The sequence below is a fragment of the Panthera uncia genome (genome assembly GCF_023721935.1).
Source record: "Panthera uncia isolate 11264 chromosome A3 unlocalized genomic scaffold, Puncia_PCG_1.0 HiC_scaffold_11, whole genome shotgun sequence".
Lineage (NCBI taxonomy): Eukaryota > Metazoa > Chordata > Mammalia > Carnivora > Felidae > Panthera > Panthera uncia.
Window position 1 is genome coordinate 14,583,232 of NW_026057578.1, and position 25,636 is coordinate 14,608,867.

The following is a 25,636-nucleotide window of genomic DNA, read 5'->3' on the forward strand; positions in this document are numbered from 1 at the left end:
AATTTGTTTATTTATTTTTGAGAGAGACAGAGTGTGAGTGGAGGAGGAGCAGAGACACCAGGAGACGCAGATTCCTTAGCAGGCTCCAGGCTCTGAGCTGTCAGCACAGAGCTTGATACGGGGCTCGAACTCACCGACCACAAGATCACCACCCTGGGTGAAGTTGGACGCTTAACCGAGTAAGCCATCCAGGCGCCCCAGAGGCACGTGCTATTCTTATCCTTATTTTACAGATGAAGAAAATGAGCCATGATGAATTTTGAATTATTAAAGATCTAAAGACCAAGTGTATTTGTCCATAGGCATCAGGCACACCCTGCATTTGTCACAGGTGAGAAAAACTAGACAATACAATGCATCCCTGTTTCTTTCCTTCAAGCATTTACCTGTAATTACACACTCAAGTGTGATAATTCACCTATTTTCTCTTTCCACTAGGCAATAATCTCCAAGATAGCAGACATGGGTCTGCATTTGCTCATGATAGTGCTTTGAAAGTAGGTGTCTAATAAAGCATAGGGCCACCTAGTAAGTGTATAGTAAACATTCAATGAGCAAATGAGTGAAGGGATGAGCAAATGAGTGGTTGTCAGAGAAATCTGACTTCCCATAGCGTTCAAATTCCACAGCCACCGTGTTTGCTTGGCATGCACTGTTCACAAGGAGAAAAACTAGACCCCCACAGGGTGTGAAGCATTTCCTAACTAATAAAAAAGCCTACCTGATTCATATAGCAATAGCTGTGATTATAATATTTACAATCATGTGAGCAAACTCCATTCCCTCCGACAAATTATTCTGGGAGTTAAATGAACGATACAACATTTTACATGCTTCACAGTCAGCACCTACATTCCGTGAAATTTTTTTTGACGTTGAATAAATATTCCAGGAAGAAAGAACTCAAAAAGAACCTGTGACTCTGACTCTATCACCAGAAGCTGTCTCTTGCCAGCGAAACTAATAGGGTACACTGCCTATTTAAATGCGAATTTAAATAAAACATTTTCTCTACCTCTCTGCTGTCTTTGTTCCTTGAGATCCGGAGGTTGCAGGAGTCTGTACGCTACTCTCCAATACACATATCTAAAGGTGTTTCGGGTTTTGTTTCGTTTCATGAAAAACTAAATAAAGTATTTCAGGATTTAAGTGAGCCGTTTCCACAGTTAGAATGGAAGGAAGACGCTCCGAAGACTAGAAGAAAGGCGCAGCCTCTTGGGATCAGGGAACCAGGCCTGGGACCCATCCTTAGCTGGGGACGCCGTTACTAGGCAACCCCTAGCGTTCTCAACCGCCGCCCCATAGCTACTTCCTCTCTCTCGTTGCTAAGGAGATCGACGCCCAACTCAGCCCTGCCGTAAACCCGCGCGCTCTTGCGACATTGCCGCGCCTGCCGCTGCGTGCGCGCCCTCTGCCCCCACTCTCCGCCCCGGCCGCCATTGCCTCGTGCCCGCGCCGGTCGGTTGGTGGCGCCTTTGTCCTACGGCGGGCAGGTGGGCTGAGGTGGAGGCGGCAGGGGCGGGCCTGAGGCGAAGGAGCGGCCGAGAGCCCGCCGCGCTGGTAGCGGTGAGTGCCGGGAAGCGGTGGCCGTCTGCCGAGGCGTGGGGCTTGCGGCCGACGGTTGAGGGGCCCGGGGCCGGATGGGGAGGCTGAGGCGGGAGGGCCCGCTCGACGCGCGGCCGCGGCCGCGGCCTCGGCTTCTCTCCGGGTGCGCGCGGAGCTGCGCATGCCCGGTGCGGGGCGCGGCCTCTGGCTCCCGTCAAGCCCAGGCCCGGCCGGCCCGGGAGGCCCGTGGGGGGCTCCGGTCCGGGCGGCGCCGCACCGCGGCCGCCTCTCTGTGCGCGAACCGCCGACCGTAGTCCTCCGAGCTTCTCTGTAGGGTAGGGCTGCACACCCCGCGCCCCTTTCTCGAAACGGTGAAGTCGGTCGCCTGCGGGTCCTCAGCCAGTCGGTGGCGCAGGCGGGATTCGAACTCGGAGCGAGGCGGCCCGCCTCTCCGGGCGTTCTACGGGGCGTGCAGCGCCGTGCGGCGAACCGAGCGCTGGTCCCTGTCGCCGCCTCCTCGCCGCCCCTTGACAGCATCCTCGAGGCGCCTCCGTGTCGTGTGACGCCCCCACCCATTTTGTAACGCGGACCCCGGCCCCAAAGGACGGGGAAAGAATCTTTGCCCGAGGTTCTCGCGGAAATTAGCGACAGAGCCAGCGCCCCAAGTGTGACCCAGGGCACTCCGCTCCCGACTACCCGCCAGGGGCTTTTTTTTTTTTTTTTTTTTTTTTAAGACGGCGCTTCCCAGATTTCAGTCTCTCGCGTTGCACCTCTACGTCCGTGTACCATCTGTACTGCTGTTTATTTCCCAAATGTTAATTTTTTCCTTTGCACTGCCTCTATTTTCCTCCTCCTTAAATACATTTGTTTAAGGTGGAAACGTAAATCCCAAACCGTATGATGGAAAGCCAGTTATTTTTCCAATGCTCATAAAAAAAAAAAATAATAAATACCTGTCTATTAAAATAAACAGCGCGTCCTTGTTCCTGCTGAAATTATTGTGCGTTCCACGCTTTGGGAAACGCTGCCCTACGAGTGTGGGGTTCATTGCGGTCCTGGCTTTCGCTCTGTGCACGGGATTTCTCTCTGAAGCATAGCGGATTCCGTGAAACGCCCCCCAGGATCTTCGGGGGTGGTAACATGAGAAGCTTTCTCGTTGCGAACTGTTGTCGGTGTTGACCTACGAGTGGCAGTCCCACGGAACCGCACGAAGCGTCGGCTCGAGCGCGCGGGGTGTGCCGCCTCCGTTTTCTCGTTGCGTTGTGGTGTCGTAGCCTCCTGACCCTTTCTGCACCCGACGACGGAGCCGTTTGGGCGTTTGACGACTGTAGACGTAATGTTTTCTGTGTGAGTCGGTCTGGGTGTGAAAACTAACTTTCGTGTTGCCTTTTTCCAACCCGTAAAACCCAAGCTTTTGCACTGTGGGTATTGGAGATCCCGTGGCTATTTAACATGTTTCTTCCTGTATTCTGGTTTCTTTGTGTTTCTTTCAGCTCCTCTTGTCACCTTCCAGATGCTCTTTGAAACCTCTGGCACGATCTTTTAACCTGAAACGTAGAAACAGTAATTTTCCTTGTAGAACGTGCCGGAGAAACCGTATTTCAAGGCCCCGTGGAAAAATGTTTCCTAGGTGCAGGTTGTGCAACGTTACAGGGCAGGTAAACACCATACGTTTAAGGAAGGCATTAGGCTGGGGCGCCTGGGTGGCCCAGTGGGTGAGCCTCCGACTTCGGCTCAGGTCACGACCTCGCAGTCTGTGAGTTCGAGCCCCGCATCGGGCTCTCCCTCCGCCCCTCCCCCACTCACGCGCTCTCTCAAAAATGAATACACTTTAGGGGCGCCTGGGTGGCTCAGTCGGTTGAGCGTCCGGCTTCGGCTCAGGTCATGGTCTCACGGTCCGTTGGTTTGAGCCCCGCGTCGGGCTCTGGGCTGATGGCTCAGAGCCTGGAGCTTGCTTCGGATTCTGGGTCCCCCTCTCTCTCTGCCCGTAACCCACTCGCATTCTGTCTCTGTCTCTCTCAAAAATAAATAAAACATTTAAAAAAAAAAAAAAAAGGAAGGCATTAGGAGCTCCTTTTGATTTGCTAGGTCATATTGGTGAATTGCCGAATAAAGCTAATTACGTCCTCCAAAGAAAGGGAGGCATTGACCGGTTAACTTATGTAAACAGCCTGTTCTGTTTGTAGTCTGTTCATAAACTTAATGTGTGAGAGAGCAGATTTACTCTAATTCATTGAAAGGAAACTCAAAAAAGTCTGTTCGGATCATTAAAGTGTTTCCTCAAGGGCTGTGTAAAAAAAAAAAAAAAAAAAAAATCCATACTCCTTGGGGTTACTGTGGTATGAGCACAACGTAGTACTTACAGAAGGCCAGAGTGATTTTCTTCAACATTTCTCAGCGTTGGTCCTGTGTAGAGAAGACATGAGAACTTCTTACTCAAGTCAGTTTGAGAACTCAGTCTCCCTGTGCTCAAAAGCTAAGTCCGTTGCAGAGGCTACAGGCGTGTGCTGAACAGGAGTGCCTGGTGGCTTGAAACTTCATTCTTAAGAACCGTTGCAAGCATTCCATCCCTCTGGCCTGCAGATGGCAGTGCTTTTGTATGGCTTGTTACTGCTGTGAGCATTACTGGAATTCAGTTGTGCTTTTAAGAATGAGAAAGCTTTGGAGGAAATGTATGTAATATTCCCTTCAACTACCGTGGCTTCTTTGTTTTTGACTCCCCACGTAGAGAATGAGAGGTCTGTTCCTAAACTCACTATTACTCTTAATGGTAATGATGGCATACAACCAGCAGCACGTGTGATTTACAAAGCAGGTTTACAATACCAACTCGTTTGTTCCCACCAATCTTGTGAGATGGGTAGGCTGATGTTGTATCTTCTTTGCGTATGAGGAAATAATGACTCAGGTTAGACTTCTTGCCCGAATCCCATACTTAGTAGAACATATTGAAGGTATTGTTGAAGATAAAAGATTTTGTGGTCAAGCAAAATTGGGAAATTTTGAGATAAAGAGGTGTCCTTACTCTAGAACTTCTCAGAGGCTTTAATATGCTAAACATGTGCACTATAGATGTCCAAGAGAGGAGAATATCATTGGTGCCTTTCTCTTGCTATCCTCCTACAAACATCTTGGGTCCTAGTGTTCTCCCAAACCTGACTACTCTTTCTGCCACACTGTTTCTTCTCTATACCTTGTGGTTTACTAATGATTACCGTGTGTCTTTGAGACAAGTGCTTCTAAAGCTCAGTCAGCTTTTTTTGTGCCAAAAGATTTGTCCTGTCAACAGCGTAGGCATTTGTGTAGACTATTTGGCTTAAGCAGAGTTAAACTCTCAAGAAGTTAAAAGGGCAGTGACCAACAGAAAATTACCCTCTATTCCACTTTCATTAATGAGAAGTGTTAATGAAAGGATCAGGGTAAGGCCACTGTCTGAAGCAGCAGCACATTAGGGAAATATGAAGTATACTGACAGCTAAATATATAATACCAGCATGCCTGCTGCTTTTTAAATGGTGGTTTTATTACCACCAGATATGAATATTTATAGGGATGGTCATTTTCATTCTTTATGCTATCACTAAAAAAATAAGAGATAATAGGTCAGCTGGACGAATTACTTTTTTGTTAAGAAAATAATTCTCTTCAAAGAATCAGCACTTTTGCACACCATAAGACTCTTTTCCCTTTATTTCAATTCAAAACAACATTATTACTGACCTGCCTAAAGACCGACAACTTTAGGGAAAGATCAGGAAAACTTAGGTTGCATTGGAGAACATTTATAAAGCAGTCTTATACCTTTATCTTTATAAAATATCTTGAGTGGTTCCCTGGTTTGGATCTAGAATGATTGAATTACTGAAGATTAGGTTGATCCTACAGTTAGTGGGCAAGCTTTGCAGAACTTTGAATTATGAGTAATTTGGCCTTAAGTGGATATACTTAATTATGCAGTTGGAGATTGAGATAATAATAACATGTATTTAGTTAGCATCAGAGATGATACAAGAAATTTATTTTTAAATCTCTTTGGAAATTATTCTTGATATCAAAAAGAAAAACTAAGAAAAACATGATTCCGTTCAGTACAAAAACTTAAGATTATGAACTGAACCTTTTTTTGGAAAAGTTATAGTAGGACAGCATCAGAGTCACTAGAACAGCTAGTTGGAAATGCATATCCGTGGATGCAGCTCACCACCCCCTCCCCCGCTAACTGAACAGTCTCTGGAGGGGCTCTGGGGGCTACAGAATCTGCCTTTCAGAACCCACCCCTGCGGTTGTTACGTACATTAAAGGTTTGAGGACCTCTGATTTAGGCTTTAGAAAATGAGTTTTCACTGGAAATAGAAGTTTGAAGTAGATTCTAGTACTAATCTGTTCGTATCTCAGATTACTAATAGGAGTTAACAACTCTGGTTTATGGTTGGTTATACATTTTAAGCAAAACTGTAATTTAAAATGTTTTTTGGCTTGATAGTCTGGACTAGAGGTAATAGCAATAGTTAGAATATCTGTGTAGTTTTCAATATTATAATTCCTTCCATTCACATCAGTAGGATGATTTCACTTTCATGTGAACAAAGACAGCACACTTACCAAGATTCTATGGTCTGCTTATTAAATTTAGGTTTGCTCCACTTTGCTTTTAGCGGTGTGGATATGAAATTCTGTGTGTGACCATTTTTCTCTTCTTGCAGAGAGATGCATTTAGATATGAAAACCAATTGCCTCAGAAGAAGCAGGAGTTTCAGCCCCTGCCAGCAAACCAATACCAACAAGTCTAGTTGGCAGAATTTAGAGAAAACTTTAGTTGCTAGTCTGCCATTTATTAGCCAAAGAAGTGGATAATATGCTATCAAAAAGTGGCAAGCTCAGTGGTTAATATTTTTCTTGCTATTTCATAACTAGGTAATAGGGAAAAGACGCGTAAGTTTTCAGGGTACTTTTTAAAATGGTCAGATGAAATCGAAGAGAAGGTGTTGGTGCACACTCCTCCTTGGGGAGCAGGGGCACAGACCTTATAATTGGATACTATCTTTAGTACTATGGAAACTTGGGTTGATGATTCCATTTCCTTTGGGGATAGCTATGTGATTATGTTTACTGTTTTCAGCGGTTGTACTTTGACAGATTTTAACCATTGTCATGACATTTTCTTTGTAACAGATTATGTTCATGGGTTATTACCCCTTGAATACAGGAGTTTGAAGAGGTTTCTGAATGGAGGATCTAAGTATATGTTGTACATAAGCTAAAGGGATAAACAGAATATAGTTCTCAAATACCTGCCAAGAATCACCTGAGAAGCTTGTTCAAATACAGATTCCTAGGCTTCATCCTCAGATTCTAAAAGTTTGCGATGGGGCCTGAAAATGTGTTTAACTATCTTCTCAGGTGGTGCTGATACATCTTCAGTAAAGGAGTGCAGTGTGAAGAGTGAAAAAATGTGTATGTATATAAATGCGGAGAGGGGAGATGGGGAATTGTTTACTGGATATAAGGAGTTGCAGTTTTATGAGATGAAAAAGTTCTGGAGATCTGTTGTACAACAGTGTGAATAAACTTAATATGCTCACTTAAAAATAGTTAATATGAGGGGGGCCTAGCTGGCTCAGTCAGTAGAACCTGCTACTTTTGATCCTTAGTTCAACCCTCATGTTGGGTGTAGAGCTTGCTTTTTAAGAAAATAATAGTTAATATGATAAATTGTATATTGTGTGTTTTTTACCACATTAAATTTTTTAAAAGATATTAGAAGAAAACTAAGGAAGGGTGCTTGGTTGTCCGTTTCTTCCTGAACGGTGGGTTTAACTCATTTTTGTTGGCTATTAATTACTGACTCTGGCCCTCAGTTTATTTTATATCCCTTTACTGAAGATAACCTTTTAAATATTTGTCTCGTACCTGAATAGGCAATATTTTTAAGGTCTGAGGTTTAAATACTCTTGACCGCCCCCCCCCCTTTTAGATAACATACATACAGTAAGCCTTCATTAGTTTGGCTTCATTGAGACTCTTTTATGGTAGCTCAATTTATATAGGCCCTCTTGCCACCAATCTCTTGCTTTTCAGTAACAAAAGTTTTTTGTGACCTTTTTCCGATTCTGGCTTGCATCTGTAATTCCTCTTTTCTTCCTCTTATCCCCCTATTCCCTACACTAAACTTCCTATAGTATTTCTAATTATGTTCTTCACTCCATTCCTTCACTTTTGCATGTGCCAAATGACTTCTCTCTTTCTGGTAAACTCCTATTCATCTTCCAGGACTCAGTTTAAATGTTACTTTTAGGCCATCCCTGCCCCTTACTCTTTCCAGTCTCCTCTCTGTCCTGTTCCTCTCCCCTGCGACACCCATGTACACAGAGTTAGGCCTTTATTATCTCTGCTATAAACCCATTTTAGATAATATTATGATTATCTGTATGTGTCCTGCTCTCCTTTATTAAGCAGCGAACTCCTTTAAAGCAGAGACTTTACCCTTTTTATTTCCATATGTCTAAGGCATGGTACATAGTACATAGTAGGCCTAGATGCATTTGGTGTGCTGGTGATGAACTATCCAGTTTATTAATTTAGTTCTATAAGGATCTCTACTTGTACAGTTTAGTTGAAATTCTACCTGTGTTAAATAAACCTATACTTGAAATTTTTTGCAGCTCAGACTATTTTACTAGTTTAGATTAGCTCAATCTTTGTGAATCCAAATTAGTGAGTTTTTTTCTCTTAGCTGATGTTCTCCTTGAAGCAACATAACCGACACAGGTGGAATATCCACTTCATCAGATTCAGAGAAATCAAATGACTTGACTAACCACATCCCACACACACGCCAAGTAGAACTAGAACTCTGATATGCTGATCCCAGGCAAGTGTTCTTTCCTGAAAAGAAGTAAAAAGGGTAGGAGATTAAATGTTGATAGAGAATGTTTGTCTGAAGTGTTGAAGTGAATAGAATATCAGTAGCAAAGCCAGAAACATTGTACAGTTGACCCTTGAACAACATGGGTTTGAACTGTGTGGCTTCTTATGTGCAAAATTTTTTTTGGTACTGTAAATGATTTCTTTCGTAACATCTTCTCTTCTCTAGCATACTTTATGGTAAGAATACATTATATAATACATATAACATACAAAAATATGTGTTCATCAACTGTTTATATTATCGGTAAGGCTTCTGGTTACCAATAGGCTATTGTTAAGTTTTTGGGGTCCTTGGGGCTCAGTGCCCCTAACCCCTGCATTGTTCAAGGACCAACACTGGTTTGAGGTGATAGGTGGGTGTCTGGGGTACTTAAACATTGGAGCGACTGGCATAGACTGGGCCTTTTCCAGGTTCTATCAGTTTGATCCGGGAGTCTTAGCAAGTGTTCATAATGGAAACCCTGTCTTTCCACTCCCTGTTGAGGCAGCATAGCATAATGTTTAAGCACTTTGGTGTCCAACAGACCTAGATTTGAATCCTAGCTCTGTCTCCTGATGATCATGTGACCTAAGTCATTTAATTTCTCTAAACTTCAAATTTTCTCATTCACAAAATAGAGATCATAATAGTACTTAACTCCAAGAGTTGTAGAAAGGATTGAATGAGGTAATGCACATAATGTTCTTAGTTCAGACTCTGGGACAGAGTCAGGGTTCTGTAAATATAAGTTATCATTGTTTCCCCCGTTCCTATACTGAGGAATAATAATCTAATACAGTTAAAGGTAGAATAATTATTTTAATTAGAGAATGAAGGAGATAATCAAATAAGAGGGAATGCATAGTTTTTAAAGTGAGCTTAAAGGGTTGATTTAGAAACCACAAGCAGAGCATTCTCTTATCCTTAACTCATTATAGTATAACTGGTTATAATATTCCTGATGTTACACCGTCAACGTCATCTTCACAAGTATAGTTTAAAGGAGAAGCGCTGTCCTTTCCTCTCCCGATTCGGGGCGTTTAATGTGTGGTAACCACTTTATTGTCAGTGTGATTTTCCAAGTGGCATTATCTTTATAATCACATATTTTCAATTTAGTAGTAACTGATTTTTAGGTGGTTTCAGCTAAGGCTTTGGAGGATTTTATTTCGTTTGTAATCACTTGACAAAATTGTATAGGCTTCTGGATTCTTTCAACAGCCAAGGGTGGTAGTGTCACTAAGTGCAGCGATTCATACTGCACTTATTCAGCATAGTCTTTATGGTTTTTCCATTGTGGTAGCTTGTGATAAAAATTGATTTTAAGGGGCACCTGGGTGATTCAGTCAGTTAAGCGTCCGACTTTGGCTCAGGTCATGATCTCACAGTTCATGGGTTCGAGCCCCACGTTGGGCTCTGTGCGGACAGCTCAGAGCCTGGAGCCTGTCTTTGGATTCTGTGTCTCCCTCTCTCTGTCCCTCCCCTGCTCTCACTGTCTGTCTGTCTGTCTCTCTCTCTCTCTCTGTCTCAGAAATTAAAAAAAAAAAAATTAATTGGTTTTAAATTGAAAGGAATTGATTTTATGATAGTACAATTAAAGGGGCACCTGGGTGGCTCAGTCGGTTGAGCGTCTGACTTCGGCTCAGGTCATGATCTTGCGCTTCATAGGTTTGAGCCCTGCGTCGGTCTCTGTGCTGACAGCTCAGAGCCTACAGCCCGCCTTGGATTCTGTGTCTCCCTCTTTCTCTGCCCCTCCTTACATTCCTTCTCTCTCTCTCTCTCTCTCTCAAAAAAAAAAAAAAACATTAAAAAAATTTTTAATAAAAAGAGCAGAGCAGCTCTTGGTGCTGTGAATGAAACATGCATTTTTATTTATAGCATTATACAAAAACCATTGTGTGAACCTTGTCTAGCATATTAGTCTAAAATAAAATTGTACATTAGGCATTGTGTTGTTCTTTGAAAGTTCTTTAACCCAGTCTTTTGTGACTTAAAACAGCTCTGCCACTTCCTCTGTGACATCATGTTTTCTAGATTATTTTCTAATTTTTTCCTTTTATGTAGATCCCTTCAGTTGGTGTTATTTTTCTTATCTAAAAATCCTTACCTGAAAAGTGCTTTTAACCATTTTCAGAAAACCACTTAAAAAATATTCAGGCCGGGGCGCCTGGGTGGCTCGGTCGGTTGAGCGGCCGACTTCGGCTCAGGTCATGATCTCGCGGTCTGTGAGTTCGAGCCCCGCGTCGGGCTCTGTGCTGACAGCTCAGAGCCTGGAGCCTGTTTCGGATTCTCTGTCTCCCTCTCTCTCTGCCCCTCCCCTGTTCACGCTCTGTCTCTCTCTGTCTCAAAAATAAATAAACGTTAAAAAAAAAAATTTTTTTTTAAATATTCAGGCCAAGGTACCTCAGAAAATATTCAGGCCAAGGTACCTCGTAGTGATGGTGATTTCCAGTGGTGCTCACATTGCTAGTCTAGTTAACAAAGTATAGAGGTACCAACCAGGCCAAGGTGAAAGAGGCGCTAAGAGACTGACTTTTGATCTTACAGGCATTTGGCCAGAATGAGATAGAGCAGGAGGAGAAAGAAGCCTTAAAGTTTCCACTACCCTCTTGTTGGTTACATTTTCTCCCATTATTGTTCCCTACCTAATGTCCAGAAAGGTGCCCAAATTGTCTTTCCTTCTTTTTTTTCTTTTCCTTTACATTAATGTCATTTCTATTTCCTTGGCATAGGACTATATGTCTCTGAAAGGATGTAGGAAGAAAATAATCTGATTCAACTAATTAATACAAAAGCCCTCTTTCCCAGTCCCAGTATTTGCATTTTCAAAGAGAAACTTGTTCAAATGAACTTCCAGCCTCCCAGTTGATGGGTTATTAAGTTGTATAACAAAAAATTGTAAAAAAAAAAAAAAAGGGGGGGGGGCAAGGGTTTTTTTCCCTTGACTTTTTAAATCTTTGCTATACTGTCTGATCAGCTCCCTGAAGTTATTTGTACTTTTGTAGCTTCTCTATTCTTCCTGTATTTCTGAACTCATAGGTTTTCCAAAAGTTCTGGGTGACCATGTGTTAGGATGTTTTGTGTATTGGGATTGGTGGTGACGATAGTTTTGTTTTCATAACTCTCACTGAAACCTGCCCCCCAGCTCTCCTGTAACCTGAGCAGCCCTCTTGGGTGGCACTGAAACTATCAGAAATTTCCAGGTCTCATTTTCTCTATAACTCATCCAAGATGGAAGTATAAAGAACTCTTAAATAGCTGTGAATAAACAAACACTTGGCGTAAGGGAAAAAAGAAAATGGTCTGAGAGTTCTCTTTTTTGCAGAAGAAACATAAGTCACACCATCAAAGTATAATTGCTTTAGACTATTCGATGAGGAGGCAAATTGCAGTCAAAATCATTTAAAGATACAATAATCTTGGAATGCCTGGGTGGCTCAGTAGGTTGAGCGTCCGTCCAACTCTTGATGTCAGCTCAGGTCATGATCCTGGGGTTGTGGGATTGAGCCCTGCGTCAGGCTCCACACTGAGCATGGAGCCTACTTAAGATTCTCTCTCTCCCCATGCGCTTCTCCCCCGCTTGTGCATGTGCTCTCTCTAAAAAATAAAAATAAGTAAAAAACAAAAAGATAAATTAATCTTGAATTTTAAATAATATTTCAAATAATTACAAAAACTTTTCACTAACTTCAAAGTAAAATATTTACCTCCTTCAGTCTAACTGGAACCGGTTTTGCCCCAGAGGTATGTCATACATGACTGCTTTGGTCTCCGCAGTCCTATATGTAGGTGCTCACAGAACAGGATATAATTACACAATGTAATAGTCCTTTTCATATCATATGGGCAAATTATATGGCATTGATAGAAACTTCCCTACTAAAATAGTACCCTGTGTTCTGTACTCTAACATAATCAATGTTCAAGTCAATCAGTGTTTAGGTGAGCTTTCTTTATTCACAACCAATTAATAATATATAGAATCCTACTGGGAGTTACAGTGTTTATTTAGAAGAAATCTTTACACCACCACCACCACCCTCAGTGTATTCCAGAGATACTCTGAAAACTACCTCAACAATCGAAGAGATTACATTTCTCTCTGAATCATAGTCACTCCATATTAAAGAGCAGACTAGGTCAGTAGGCCCTTCTAAACCTGAACTGATATTCTTCACAATTACATAGAAGAGAGTTAGGTGTTCCCTGTAAGGCCTATCATTATATAATGTGTAATTCAGATGTTCGTTAACTTTGAGGGTTGTAAATTGTGAAAGTGCCACTTGCCATACCAAAGCCATGATCAGAGATTATAGACCAAGTCCTATATAGATATTATTTTCTGATTTTTTTTATTAGTAGTTCATTTATTTCTGTTGTTGAGTAGTATTCCATTTTATAGATATAACACATTTTGATTATCCATTCACCAGTTGACCGACATTTGAAATGTTTCCAGTTTTGAATATGTTATTATGTATAATGCTACTATCAAAGTTTGCATATAAGTCTTTGTGTGGACACATGTTTTCATTTCTCTTGGATATATAGCTGGATGATAGCTTGGGTCTGCTTAATTGAAAATGTGAGAGGCAGTTTAGGGTGGACTGTGCTTCTCTTACTGTTTAAATTTATGTTACCTTCAATTTATCAAAAGTCATTCTTCTAGACATAATAGAAACTCTGACTTAAAATGGAAGTGAAGATCGTTCTCACTTGAACGGGAACTCAGAAGTTGACAACATAGCGGGGTAAAGTCTGTGCCAGACCTCTTAAACTTTTGGTTATTACTATAGTCTCTCACACCATAGGACTCTGGTTGGAATTTTTTAAATACATAATTACAATTTTAAAGCACTCTAATTATGTGAGTGCTTAATACCACTTAATGTCATTAGATACACTACTAATCACTTAACATGGAACAAGGGGAACAAAACTACACCATAGCAGGACACAGTTTTATTTCTTCATTCAACTAAAGAATGAAATTATGAATGAATTTATTCATTTTTAAGTCATATAAAAATTGGTCTGTGTTATCTTTGGACATAGATGGGTACATTTCTTTAGATACTTCATCAATTCTTTCTTATACATGGTGTTTGTATTATTCACTTCATTTTTGCAAAGCAGATTTGTATTTAGCAAGCAGGCTTTAACTGCACAAATTGGCTTTTCTAAGTAAGTTTGTACGATTCCACTGTTCTCCCTTACCTAGTTGTGAATGCCAGTCTTCTCTAATGAAAACTTCTTCTAAAATAAATAAATTTTTAAATTTTTTTTTTCAACGTTTTTTTTTTTATTTATTTTTGGGACAGAGAGAGACAGAGCATGAACGGGGGAGGGGCAGAGAGAGAGGGAGACACAGAATCGGAAACAGGCTCCAGGCTCCGAGCCATCAGCCCGGAGCCTGACGCGGGGCTCGAACTCACAGACCGCGAGATCGTGACCTGGCTGAAGTCGGACGCTTAACCGACTGCGCCACCCAGGCGCCCCGCTAATGAAAACTTCTTATGTGAAGTGTTTTGTTATCTAACCCTATTATACCAAATGCCAATTCTTATTCTTAGCTACTTATCTGTGAGGGCTATAGATGTTAACATATAATATACTTTGTTTAGGAAGAAAATTAATTTCCTACATGTCATTCTGGAAGATTCTATCTAATGGAATGCAACACAAGGCACATTAAAAGTAGGCCTGCTTTATGGAATATTGGAAGTTTTAAGACAGCAGGGTCCAGTTGTTACTTCTTTGTCACATAAAGTGGAATTATTTGCCTTTGTTCTTTTTTTTTTTTTTTTTTTTTTTTTTTTTTAACTCTCTCCTTCTCTTTCTCCCACTCTCCTTCCCTCAAAAAAGAATCTTAGAGCTGGCTCTCCAAGAGTTTAGAAGACAACCGTCCCCCTTTTGGAAGGGGCAGTTGTTAAGTTTGTGACTTGGCAGAGTGTTAAAGCATTGACATAACCCGTTTTATGCAAACTGTGTTAGCTAGAAAACTGAGGGACGTTCCTTACGAAACCGTGACAATGTACTGCCGTGACTTAATAAAAATTGCCCAAGTGACAGTGTGTCTGCTGAATGGATTTTCTTACACCATCTGGTTGTCATTGTAGTTTTTTTGTTGTTGCTTTCATTTGAAATGTGCTGATGATTTTGTTTTTATTCCGTAGCATTGAACAGATGGGTTGATTATTCTTTTCAGATATTAATAAGGCAGCGGAAAGAAGAAATATGAATACGGCTCCATCAAGACCCAGCCCCACACGAAGGTAAAGTACCCTGAAGCAGTGAGTTACCTTGGGAGAGTTGGGCTCTGGGGAGTTAAGCCCAACTTCGTACATCAAGGGTCTTTTCTTCCCCCCAACAAATCAGAAACGCTCAAGCAAACAATAAGAACATGAACCTTGTGTGAAAGGCCTTGCTGCTTTTTTTAAACATACATCAGGAGATGCAGAGAAGCTTTGTGTTTTCGGTGACAAACCCAGCAAGTTCAGCCTGCAACATGAGTTGCAGGCAATTGGAAGAGGATAAACCTCTCTGTCCCCAGCTCACGTGTCAATGGGAGCCTCCACAGCAGGAGGAGTGCCCCGGGGTCGTTGGTGTGTGCTTTGCTGCGCTGCAGCGGGCATCAGAGATTCGACTCTTCATTCCACATGGCTGCCGGTCCAGATGTTAACCCAGGTTTACGGAAAGTGCTGCTTGAGAGATTGCTGCTGTGCCTGTGCTGCAGATCCCCTGTTTGCTCGCATGCTTGGGTTACTGTTCGAGGGGAAATAAAAAAGGGCAAAAAACACTCCAGCTCTCAAAAGTCTCCCTTTTTCTTAGCTTTTCTGGAAATAAAAGGCATTTCCCTAATATATTCTTTCTGCTAATATATACAAAAGAGGTTGTCCTGATGTATACCCTTGAGATATGCATTAAATTGGCCCCTTCTCTCAAAGAAGGGTTTTATTAATGTTGCCATTTACATCAAAGATACAGTCTCCAAACTAGCAGATGCAGCGTGTGCACTTTTGTGTGGATTGCAGGCAGATACGCTGTATTTCATATCTGGCGTCTCTTCATGGCCCAAATGCATACTCAGTATGGATTTTGCTTTTTCCTCTAAGTAAAAGTACCGATTTCCCACAATAAACTATACATCTAAACTATATACCATGATAGACTACGTTTCCTATAATGAACTGAACACTGCTGAGTACAATGAATCCTAGTCTACAATGTACTAGGAGCTCCACAGGTCACCCGGGACATACCCAACTCACTTACACATAACATACAGCTGTCCTTTGAGACACCTATATTTTGTTGCCCACTTATAGGAAAGAATGGCTGCTGTATGTTTGGTGTATATCGTCCCACTTAGATGTGAAGGATGGGTATTTTCTAAACTAGCAGGAATAGATTATACACGACTGCTCGGCAGAGTTCAAGCAGATTGTAGCAGCAAGGTGGTGATTTCAGTTGGATTCTTTGAGCACTCTGCCGGTGCAGAGGAGTTGAATCTGACACCACAACTATAGCTACACTATAGCTGCCACGTGGGTGCCCTGGCCCTCCATTAGTCTCACTGCACAAGTGAGCATATACGTTGGCATTATGTCTGTTGTCTTTAACACCATAAGGGATGCCTGCAGCTTGCAGGTAAATACTGTGTTGGTTGATTTTGTGGGTATGTGTGAGCATCCTGAAGAACTTAAATGAACCCTGTAGAACTGCAGCAGTTCTGTATGATGTCTGCTTCCATTATGCTGCATCAGACCATACTGGAGATGTTGGGCAGTCCCATCTGTGCTCCTCATTGCCCCAGTAAACATGGACTACAGAGGGCTGAGAGTTTGCATCTAACTAACAGTCAGAAATATGGGGCTTCCGTTGGAAGCTGTGGTTGCCAAGTGGCTTAAAAGGAGATAACAGTGTGTATCCACGTTCCGAGGAGCTCTGATGTGTGTGTTTCTGGACTAGGTAGCTTACCAGAAGGAGTATGAAATTGGTAACTATGTAGACCCTGACTCCACTAGTAAAATCCTCTCCACTCTTTCTTTTCCCCACAATACTTATAATCTCTAGATAATATCTGTGTGTTTTTTCAGGCAAAAAAAGAAAACAAAAAACAGACCAAAATAACAACAAAAAACCAAGGCACATTGCAAAATACAGAGTAGTAGATTTATGTCATCCTGTTAATGACACTTAACCAACTGCTTTTAATATTTCCAATTGATTATAGGTATTCAACAAACATTGGTAGTGTTGGGGAAATAACCATCTCCTCTGCTTGGAATCCAGTATAGCTATTGCCAGGACATTAAGTTAAAAAGATTAATTTCATCCCAACTTAAAATGCCACTCTGTAATTTCATCTGTAATGGAAAAAACAGCTGTATGCTTTTCTTCTTTTTTTAATAACATACAAACAACGTTAGAGGGGGCCTTTTAAAACGTTCTCCCTACTAGATACATACATATGATCCTTTTAAAATCCCCCCTTCCTCGGTAACAGTTTCTAAAATGAGATTATTTGGGATACAGATAGGACAGTAGCTTCCTGCTTTTTTTTTTTTTTTTTTTTTTTTTTTACAATCATTAGGAGGCACAGCTAGACTAATTCAATTTCCATCAAAAGTCAGTCTTCCCCCTTGGTGCTGTGTCCCTAACTGGGTTCCTCAGCATGTTATTTAACGTGATGAAGTATCATACTGTCATGCTTATTAATAAAGTTCAAGGAAGAAAGATGTTCGCATTTAATAAAATCTATTCTGAGCCCCATCTCAAACCTGAGCAGAGAGTCCCAGTTTTTTACCTTTAAGAATAAAAATGTAAAAACTCTAAAGCCAGGGGTGCCCGGGCGGCTCAGTCAGTTAAGCGTCTGACCTTGGCTCAGGTCATGATCTCGCAGTTGGTGATTTCGAGCCCTGTGTCAGACTCTGTGCTAACAGCTCAGAGCCTGGAGCCTGCTTCAGATTCTGTGTCTGCCCCTCCCATGCTCATGCTGTCTCTCTCAATAATAAATACACATTAAAAAACATTTTTTTAATAAAAAAAGAAACTCTAAAGCCAGAAAAATTGAATATTCAAAACAGAATACTAACATTTTGATCATCGTACTGATCATGTATTGTCTCTTAAGGTGTACCAAGAGGGCAGAAATAAAATGGAATAAGTAGGCAAGATGGATGACTAGTGAGCCTGGAAGAATCTAATCATTTCTTCAAGGGTGAACACTAGATACCACTCTTTGGGTGCATACTTCCAGTCAAAGCCTTGAAGTAATTCCAGTCTCTTGACAACAGCCAAACTACCTTCATTTGGCAACCCTAATCATTTGTGTGTCTCCTGCCGTAGGGAATGCAATGTTTCCGGGGGGGGGCGTGTATTTGTGGCAAATATTTCCCTTAAGTTGTACTTTTATGTCTTCGGTGTTGCTACTTTTGATAAAATAGTTTCTAAGCATGCTGGCAAGACCTTCGTAACACCTTGTTTTGCTGGACGTTAACCTTGAGTGTCAAAACACCTCCGTATCTTTGGGAGTTTTCACAGGATTGTCACCTCTTCAAATGTCTCCGTGAGCCACAGTTCTGCTGGCATTGCTCTCTGTTCAGTAATGTGCCTCCCTAATGACTCCAGCTGTCAGTGTGTAGTTCTAACAGTATTGGTCCGGCCAAGCACAGAATGGCTGCATCAGGGATCCCTGCTCCGGATCCAATTTCGGCCTGAATTCGCATCATTTAGCCCTTGGACCGCCTCATTGGACTCTTGAGCACGTTGCTTAGTTACCACGTAAGTTGTCTAGCTTTGGTACTAGGCGCTGGCCTTTACCTTCTTTAAAGACTGGACCGTGATTCTGACTGTACCTCAGATGTTCTCCGTTTCCATCTTCAGCTCAACACCCTGGCAATCCAGGTCTTGGGAGCATACCCCGACACAGATGTGACCTCCAAATGAGACGCCGTATTTCCTAAATCTTCCTGCCTGGCATAAAAAAGAGCAAATAGAACTAATTTGTGTACATCAAAAGCTCTGCAGAGAATTTTTCCCACGTATTTGTTGAGGATGTTAGGCCTGGTGCCTCTTTGGTGAAGGTGGTCCAAGATCGGTTCCTCAGAAATACCCTAGCCGTAGACAGTTTTCTTACGTGGCCCAAGGTGATTTCTGCATATCCACGGCGCTGATTCCTCTGATGACCACTTGCTCTTGGGTATGAGACAGCGCTAGCTCTAGGTGAGCCTCACAAGTTAAGATACCGGGCACTAACACTTAACGAACAGCCGTCGATTCTCAGAGCAAGTGCCACCTCTACCGACAGAAAAGTCATATTTGTGCTTGAGAAAATCACCAGTGTGCTTCCTAGGGAGAAGCGTGGACACTTAACAAAATTCGGATCTGTGAGGTGTGGTACCTCATTGCACCCCATATCCTGCTGTCACCTAATGGCAAAATTCCACACAAGTCTGTTGTCTCCGTTTCTCAGTAGCACGGAGCCATCGTGGTGGGGGATCAACATCACACAGCAGCCAGCCATTTAGATCATGATATTTGTGGACAGTATCTGTGACAGAACAGAAGTACCAAGAGCTATTGGAGAATTTTTTTTCAGGAGTAAACAAAAAACTGGCCCTCCCAAGGAAAATATTCCATTGAACAGAAAGGCGGAACGGAGATGCCAACAAAAAAGGACAGAGGTCTTTCTCCGGAATGTTCTGTGGAGCCAAGGACAAAGAACACCATCCTGGGCTTGAGGTTTCATTCTCTGGAGGAAGAAAAGCTCACAGTCCATCGTGCTCTTCCAAGGTGGTCATTTGTCGTTCTTACTCTGTAGGCTCTTAAACGCCTAGTGCTCTGCGCACCTCTTTAGTCCCCAGGAAGAGAAGCACTTCTTCCGGAAGCACATCACTTGCCACCTGAGCCATGGCTTTTCCCTTCACCCACCCTTCCCTTCCCCGTCACGTGTTTCCAAATGATATGACAATATTTCTCTCAAGGCAAAGAGCACTTGGCTTTTTTTCCCAGCTGAATAGATGAGAAATTTATAACAGTTTTAGTAGTGTTTGTCATCTGCCTTCAGTTTGTGGACTCCAGTGCTGAAATTTCTCTAACTGGTTCAGTTTAAAGGTTCGGTTTCATTTTAGCCTCTAGTGACCTGGTACCTAAGGGTACACTGCATTTGGTCTAAGTAAAACACCTCTGGTGCCATGGGATGAGATTGAGCCTTATTGGGCTCCAGAAACTTGCTTTTAACCCACTTGTTATCTAAGGTCACACATCTTGTTCAGGGGCTTCGTCCTTGCGGCACTCTGAATCCTGCACACTGTACCTCCCTTTTGTTAGCTGGTTCTTGTTTTGAGAAAGATGTTGGGGCCAGCAGCAGAAGCCCTTTTGTTCTGGGGAATTCTTGATTTGGGTCCTACAGTGACCCTAAAAGGTTTTTTGTTTTTGTCTCCAGAAGAACAGCTTCTGCCATACTGCTCATCTTTTGGAGAAAGGAGAAAAGCTTTGCCTTTTCATTTTAGAGAATTGTTGTCTTCTGTGTTCCTACTTCCACCATTCTTTTGGTTCTTTCCACCTTGTGAATATCGTCTTTTCTACATTTTACCCAGAAGGCAATTGAGGGGGAATTAGTAGTTTTGTTGCACATGGACTTTAGATTCATTGAGGGGAAGGGAGTGCTTGCCTTCTCACACTGGAAGCGTGAGCCGAGACTTTGGGAATCTCGGGTTATGGTCAACCTCCAGGGATGGACTCTGACAGGTAAGTAAGGCACTTCAGTGGATTCAAAAGAATGAGAGTGATACAGCCTTTATACTTATCCTAAGGCTGTGATCATGTGCTGTGACTCGGTGTTCTTATCCATATCCCCACCCCTCATTTCCAACACCCAAAGGCTGTGTGTGTGGTCTGTGGTCTGTCAGGTTCATGATCTCTCTCATCCCTGATTGCCAACAACACTTGAAATCTGATTCTGCCTCTAATGACTGCTTCCAACTGCTCCCCAAGGCAGGTTTATCTACCGATCATTAATCCAAAAATACTTAATGGTTGTCCCTTCCCATAGAATCTTGAGTGTTTGCCCACATTATATACTCTAGCAGATGTTATACATGTGAGGAAGATTATATGACCTAATAAGAAAAACCAGAGTAAGAATCTTGGTCAGTCTGCACTTGAATAGGAAAACTGGTTAGTACCTCATTTAAATTCCCTGGTCTCCCACAAATCAGGAGTACTTGTGAGCCTTAAAATATATGACAAGGACTTTTCATAGATGCAAAATTGGCATTTAAATTGGTTTCGCTGTGCCCTTGTGGATGAAGTGGAACTGAGGCTCTCTACCAAGCTGATGGCAAGGCATCATGATGGCTGCCTAGTAACGTGTAATCATGATAGATGACGGAAGTATAAACGAAACAGGATGCCTGCTCATGAGAGGCTTATAGTTCAGTTGGAAAATTCAGTTCATTAAACACTGAACTCCGTGCTGTCGTCCTAGGGATCCAAAGACTTCAAAAGAGCTTAGTCTTTAATAGAAAAGCCATGTAAACATAATTACAGAACAGTGTGATAAGTGCAGCGACAGAAACACGTACAGGAGCAAGGTTCATTGCGCATGGTCATGGAGCGTTCGCTGCATATGCCAGACATTATAAACCTACATAGTGGGTTTATGGTGGAGAGTCACACTGACAGTCCTTGTCCTCATGGACTCACAGTCTGACAGCAGACATTAAACAAGTAAATAGATGTGTCAAATTGTGATAAGTGACAAAAACAGTGCTATGAGAAAACGTGGCCAGGATTTAAGGGCAGAAAGTAAACTTTTAGACTGTTAGAATCAGGGGTAAGAAACATTCATTGTGCTGAGACATAGAGAATGAGTGTGGATCTGTTTTTGCCGCTCAAGTAGAGGCATCAGGAAAAGCCTTGGCTAGTTCTAGCTGAAAGGCCAGTGTGGCAAGATAATGGTGAACTTGGGAGGGGAGGGGACAAGATTGGAGAAAACAGCCAAGACCATGCAGCACCTGCCCAGCCTTAGTAGAGATTTTGGATTGAATTCTGAACACTGTGGGAAACCAGTAAAAGGTTTTATGTATTTGAAAGATCACCCTAGAATAATCTGGAAAAAAGATTAGAAAAAGAGGCAAGAGCAGAAATGGGGAAATCTTTCCCCACTTTAGAAGTCTCTTGCTGTGTTAGGGAAAGATCATTATGAGTTGGCCTTTAGTGGTATTAACGAAGGTAAAGAAATGCGCAGAATTGATAATCAATTTCAGAAAAAGAATGGACAGAATTTGAAAATATGATTGGAAGAGCAGTTGGGACTTTGGAAGAGATGACATTCAGTTTCCTAGCTTGAGCAACAGTGTAGGTAGATGTGGCATTTATCGAGATGGAAAGGACTGGAGGAGGAACATATTTGTTGGGGAAGTTCAAGAGTTTAGGGCAGATTTTATGGAGGAGGTAATCCTTAAAGTAGGTCAAACAAGAAGACATTGTTGTAAAAACGTAACTATATCAAGATGAGTAATAGGAATAGTAAGTGTTCTAAGCATTGAGCAGCCAGAAAGATCAGCAGTTACTAGGGAGATTAGAGAAGATTTCTTGGACGATTTGAGACATGAATTTGCCTGTGAGGATTGGATGATACTTGCATTAAGTGCAAGAAAAATATTCCAAGTTGAAAAATCATATGAACAGAAATCCTGAAGCAGATAAGAGTCCTATGAGTTAAGTCATAAGAACAGACCTGAGGGGGTTGAATCAGGAAATGGGGGAGGGATAATAGTTGGAAAGTCCAGATTTGTTATGGAGGGGTACACAGAAATGTGATCGTCAAGCTGTGATTGGCAACAGGTGGAAATTTGGATGGTTAATCTGATATTTATGTGTAGAATGAATTGAAATCTGGAAGATTGGTTTTTGGTTTGTGTTTTGGAAACTTGTTGGTACCGAGCATAAAAATAAGGGTTTGGATTGATGAATCCAGGGGGAATGAAAAGGAAAAATGAACAGGATTCAGGTGACTTAATGGGGATAGGAAAGAAAGAATCAACGTTAATTTTCAAAAACTTAAACCTTGGTAACTAGGAAGAATGAATCTCGGCAGAGTGAAAAAGTCGGGAATGGGACTGAGTAAGAAATGGGTTGAATAAGAAGTTTAATTTTAGATAGGTTGAGTTTCCAGTGGAGTGGAATGTCTCATGAAGAATATTGAATGAGATCAGCACAAATACATCTGTGACTTCAAACACTGTTTTAAAAGAGGGGAGGGAACTGGGTTCTGCATTAAACTCAGATTAAGAGAGACCACTCACTACTCAATAACTGTTGAAAAGACAAAGAAGCTGAGTGTTCTTCTACTTTACTGTGTGTGTATCATATTGTACTTTTTCTTTTTTCCCTTAATTTGATTATCATACTATATATTTTAAGTGAAGTTTTCTGTACTTTAGGGACAACTACTTTGATCACTGTTCCTTTGTATGAGATTGTGCATTTGCTCCTTTTTTCTTCATGAGTCTTGCCCCTTACTGTGTCCCTCCAACTTTTCCCCCCTTTTAAAATCTCTTTCAAACGAGTCTGGTTGGAAAAAAACAGGTTCTAGGGGAAAGATGCTTTCACTCTGAAAACCTGTGGAAGTGATAACATGGTGTAAGGAATACCGAATTACTCCCTGAAACCTGACAAATACTATGACCGCAGTCAAGACATTTGGCTTTGGGTCATACATTCTTCCTCTGATGTCCTAATCTTTTGAGATCCTGGAACCTACTAGTCTTTATTTGCTGATGAGATGGGTGACTGTCTTTAAAGTTGTAGTCATGTTCTCACTGTTTGGCTGCTGTGTTTTAGAGAAAAATGCTTGGAAAGGGTGGGGGCTTCCTCCATTAAAGAGCTGAAGGGTTGGCTACCTTCAATTTCTTTGTCTTAGCTTCTTCTTGCTACCTCCCACAGAGATCCATATGGCTTTGGAGATGGTCGAGATACAAGACGTGATCGATCCCCAATTCGAGGAAGTCCAAGGAGAGAGCCCAGGGATGGCAGAAATGGCCGGGATGCCCGGGATAGCAGAGCCATTCGAGACCCCCGAGACTTGCGGGACCACAGAGATAGCAGAGACATTCGGGATCACAGAGACAGCAGAAGTATGCGTGATGCTCGGGACATGAGGGACCTTAGAGACTTTCGTGATCTAAGAGACTCTAGGGATTTTCGGGATCACCGGGACCCCATGTATGACAGATACAGAGATATGAGAGACTCCCGAGAGCCCATGTACAGGTACATATTCAGCCATCCGCGTAGATCTTTGTTGGGGTTTTTTTGTAACAGTCTTTTTTTATGGGTGTCCTGCTGAACTAATTGGAAACTCTGTAAGGACAGTGACTTTATCAGCCTTAGGTTTCCAGTGTCTAGCGAGTGGCAGATGTGCTCCTCAATAAATATTTGCTGAATGTGTGAATGTTCAATGAATTATGCTTAGTGAATGAATCTGGATCTCTCCCTGTAGCCTATGAAAGGTAGTATTGTGCCAATGGACAAAAAAGATGGAGTGCAAATTGTTTTGGCAGTGCGAAAACGCAGGGAAGATACACACGTAGCCAGTAAGTCTGTGAAAAGACTCTCCGCATCATTAGTCAACAGGGAAATGCAAATTAAAGCCACGATGAGATACCACCTCAAACCCACTAGGACGGCTGTGATAATTTACTAAGGAAAACAACAAAAGAAAAGAACAAGCACTGGCGAGGTGTAGAGACTGGAAGCCTCAAACATTGTTGGTCAGAATATAAAGTAGTATGGCCGCTGTAGAGAGCAGTTCGCAGGCAGTTCCTTAAAAAATTAAATGCAGTAGAATTGCTCTGACCCATCAATTTCACTCCGCATGTGTACCCAGAAGACTTGAAAAGAGGGACTCAAACAGATAACTTGCATGTAAATGTGCAGAGCAGCACTCTCCACAGTGGCTGGGAGATGGACAAAACCCGAAAGTCTGTCAGAAGGTGAATGAATTAAAAAATGTGATATATCCATACAGTGGAATATCATTCAGCCATAAAATGGAAGGTAATTCTGACACCTGCTGCAACAGGGATGGACCTTGAAAACATGCTAAACGAAGTAATCCAGACAGACACAAAAGAACAAATAATGTGTGATTCCACTTACATGAAATATCTAGAGAAGACAAATTCACAGAGACAGAAAATAGATTAGAGGTTATAGGGATGGGAAGTGAAGAGTTACTGCTTAATGAGTGTTCTGCTCAGGGTGATGAGAAATTTATGTATAGATTTATATGAAATATTTGTATTTCTGTATGTATTTTAAACAACAATTTTTTATTTTCAACGTTTTTTATTTATTTTTGGGACAGAGAGAGACAGAGCATGAACGGGGGAGGGGCAGAGAGAGAGGGAGACACAGAATCGGAAACAGGCTCCAGGCTCCGAGCCATCAGCCCAGAGCCTGACGCGGGGCTCGAACTCACAGACCACGAGATCGTGACCTGGCTGAAGTCAGACGCTTAACCGACTGCGCCACCCAGGCGCCCCTAAACAACAATTTTTTAAAAAGCACAGGCAGGGGGGATGGGAGTCCTCAAAATTAATATCAGTCATTACTATTAGTTATTTTGCATTTACTTTAAGCCAGAAACTATTCTGAGAGCTTTCTGTACATCCTCCCAGTCATTTTGCAAGGCAGGTTAAGAGTCACAGCCACCGAACTGATAAGCGGTGAATCTCGTTTGTCTAATCCCAGAGTCCACTGCCTTACTGTGCTGCTTCCTCACAGGGGACTGGGCCTTGAAGAATTCTCTATATCTGAGTTTTGCAGGATAGGTGAGTTTTAACTTTGTGCAAATTTCTCCCACTTTTCAGGAGAGAAAGCTCTTATGACCGATACCTGCGAATGGATGACTATTGCAGGAGGAAGGACGACCCTTACTTTGACCGTTACAGAGAAAGCTTTGATGGACGAGGCCCTCCAGGCCCAGAAAGTCAGTCTCGTGCAAAAGGTAAAGTAGCAGTTTATTTGTTACTGATAGAACACTTTACAAATAACCAACTGGAAAGGGACTAGCGACTTGGCTAAGCAATCCACAAAAAGAAGAAATACAGATAGCCTATTAGTATGTAGGGAACATTTAGCTTGAAAATAATTTGTAAAATGCAAGATTAC

The 25,636-nt window shown here is 42.1% G+C and overlaps 1 protein-coding gene across 4 annotated transcripts in view; it reads left to right on the forward strand.

The window, feature by feature from the left end:
• The first annotated feature begins 1,423 nt into the window (after positions 1 to 1,423).
• The window catches only part of NCOA5 (nuclear receptor coactivator 5), a 31,693-nt gene continuing 7,480 nt past the window's right edge, over positions 1,424 to 25,636 (forward strand). For 2 of the 4 annotated variants that reach the window (XM_049650652.1, XM_049650655.1), the window contains exons 1-4: positions 1,424 to 1,566; positions 14,661 to 14,727; positions 23,408 to 23,734; positions 25,336 to 25,472. In XM_049650652.1, coding sequence (XP_049506609.1) covers positions 14,690 to 14,727; positions 23,408 to 23,734; positions 25,336 to 25,472 — 502 coding nt within the window. In that variant the 5' untranslated portion in view covers positions 1,424 to 1,566; positions 14,661 to 14,689. Of the gene's footprint in view, positions 1,567 to 13,958; positions 14,728 to 23,407; positions 23,735 to 25,335; positions 25,473 to 25,636 lie in introns of those variants that run through there. The other 2 variants (XM_049650654.1, XM_049650653.1) reach the window with 2 other exon arrangements.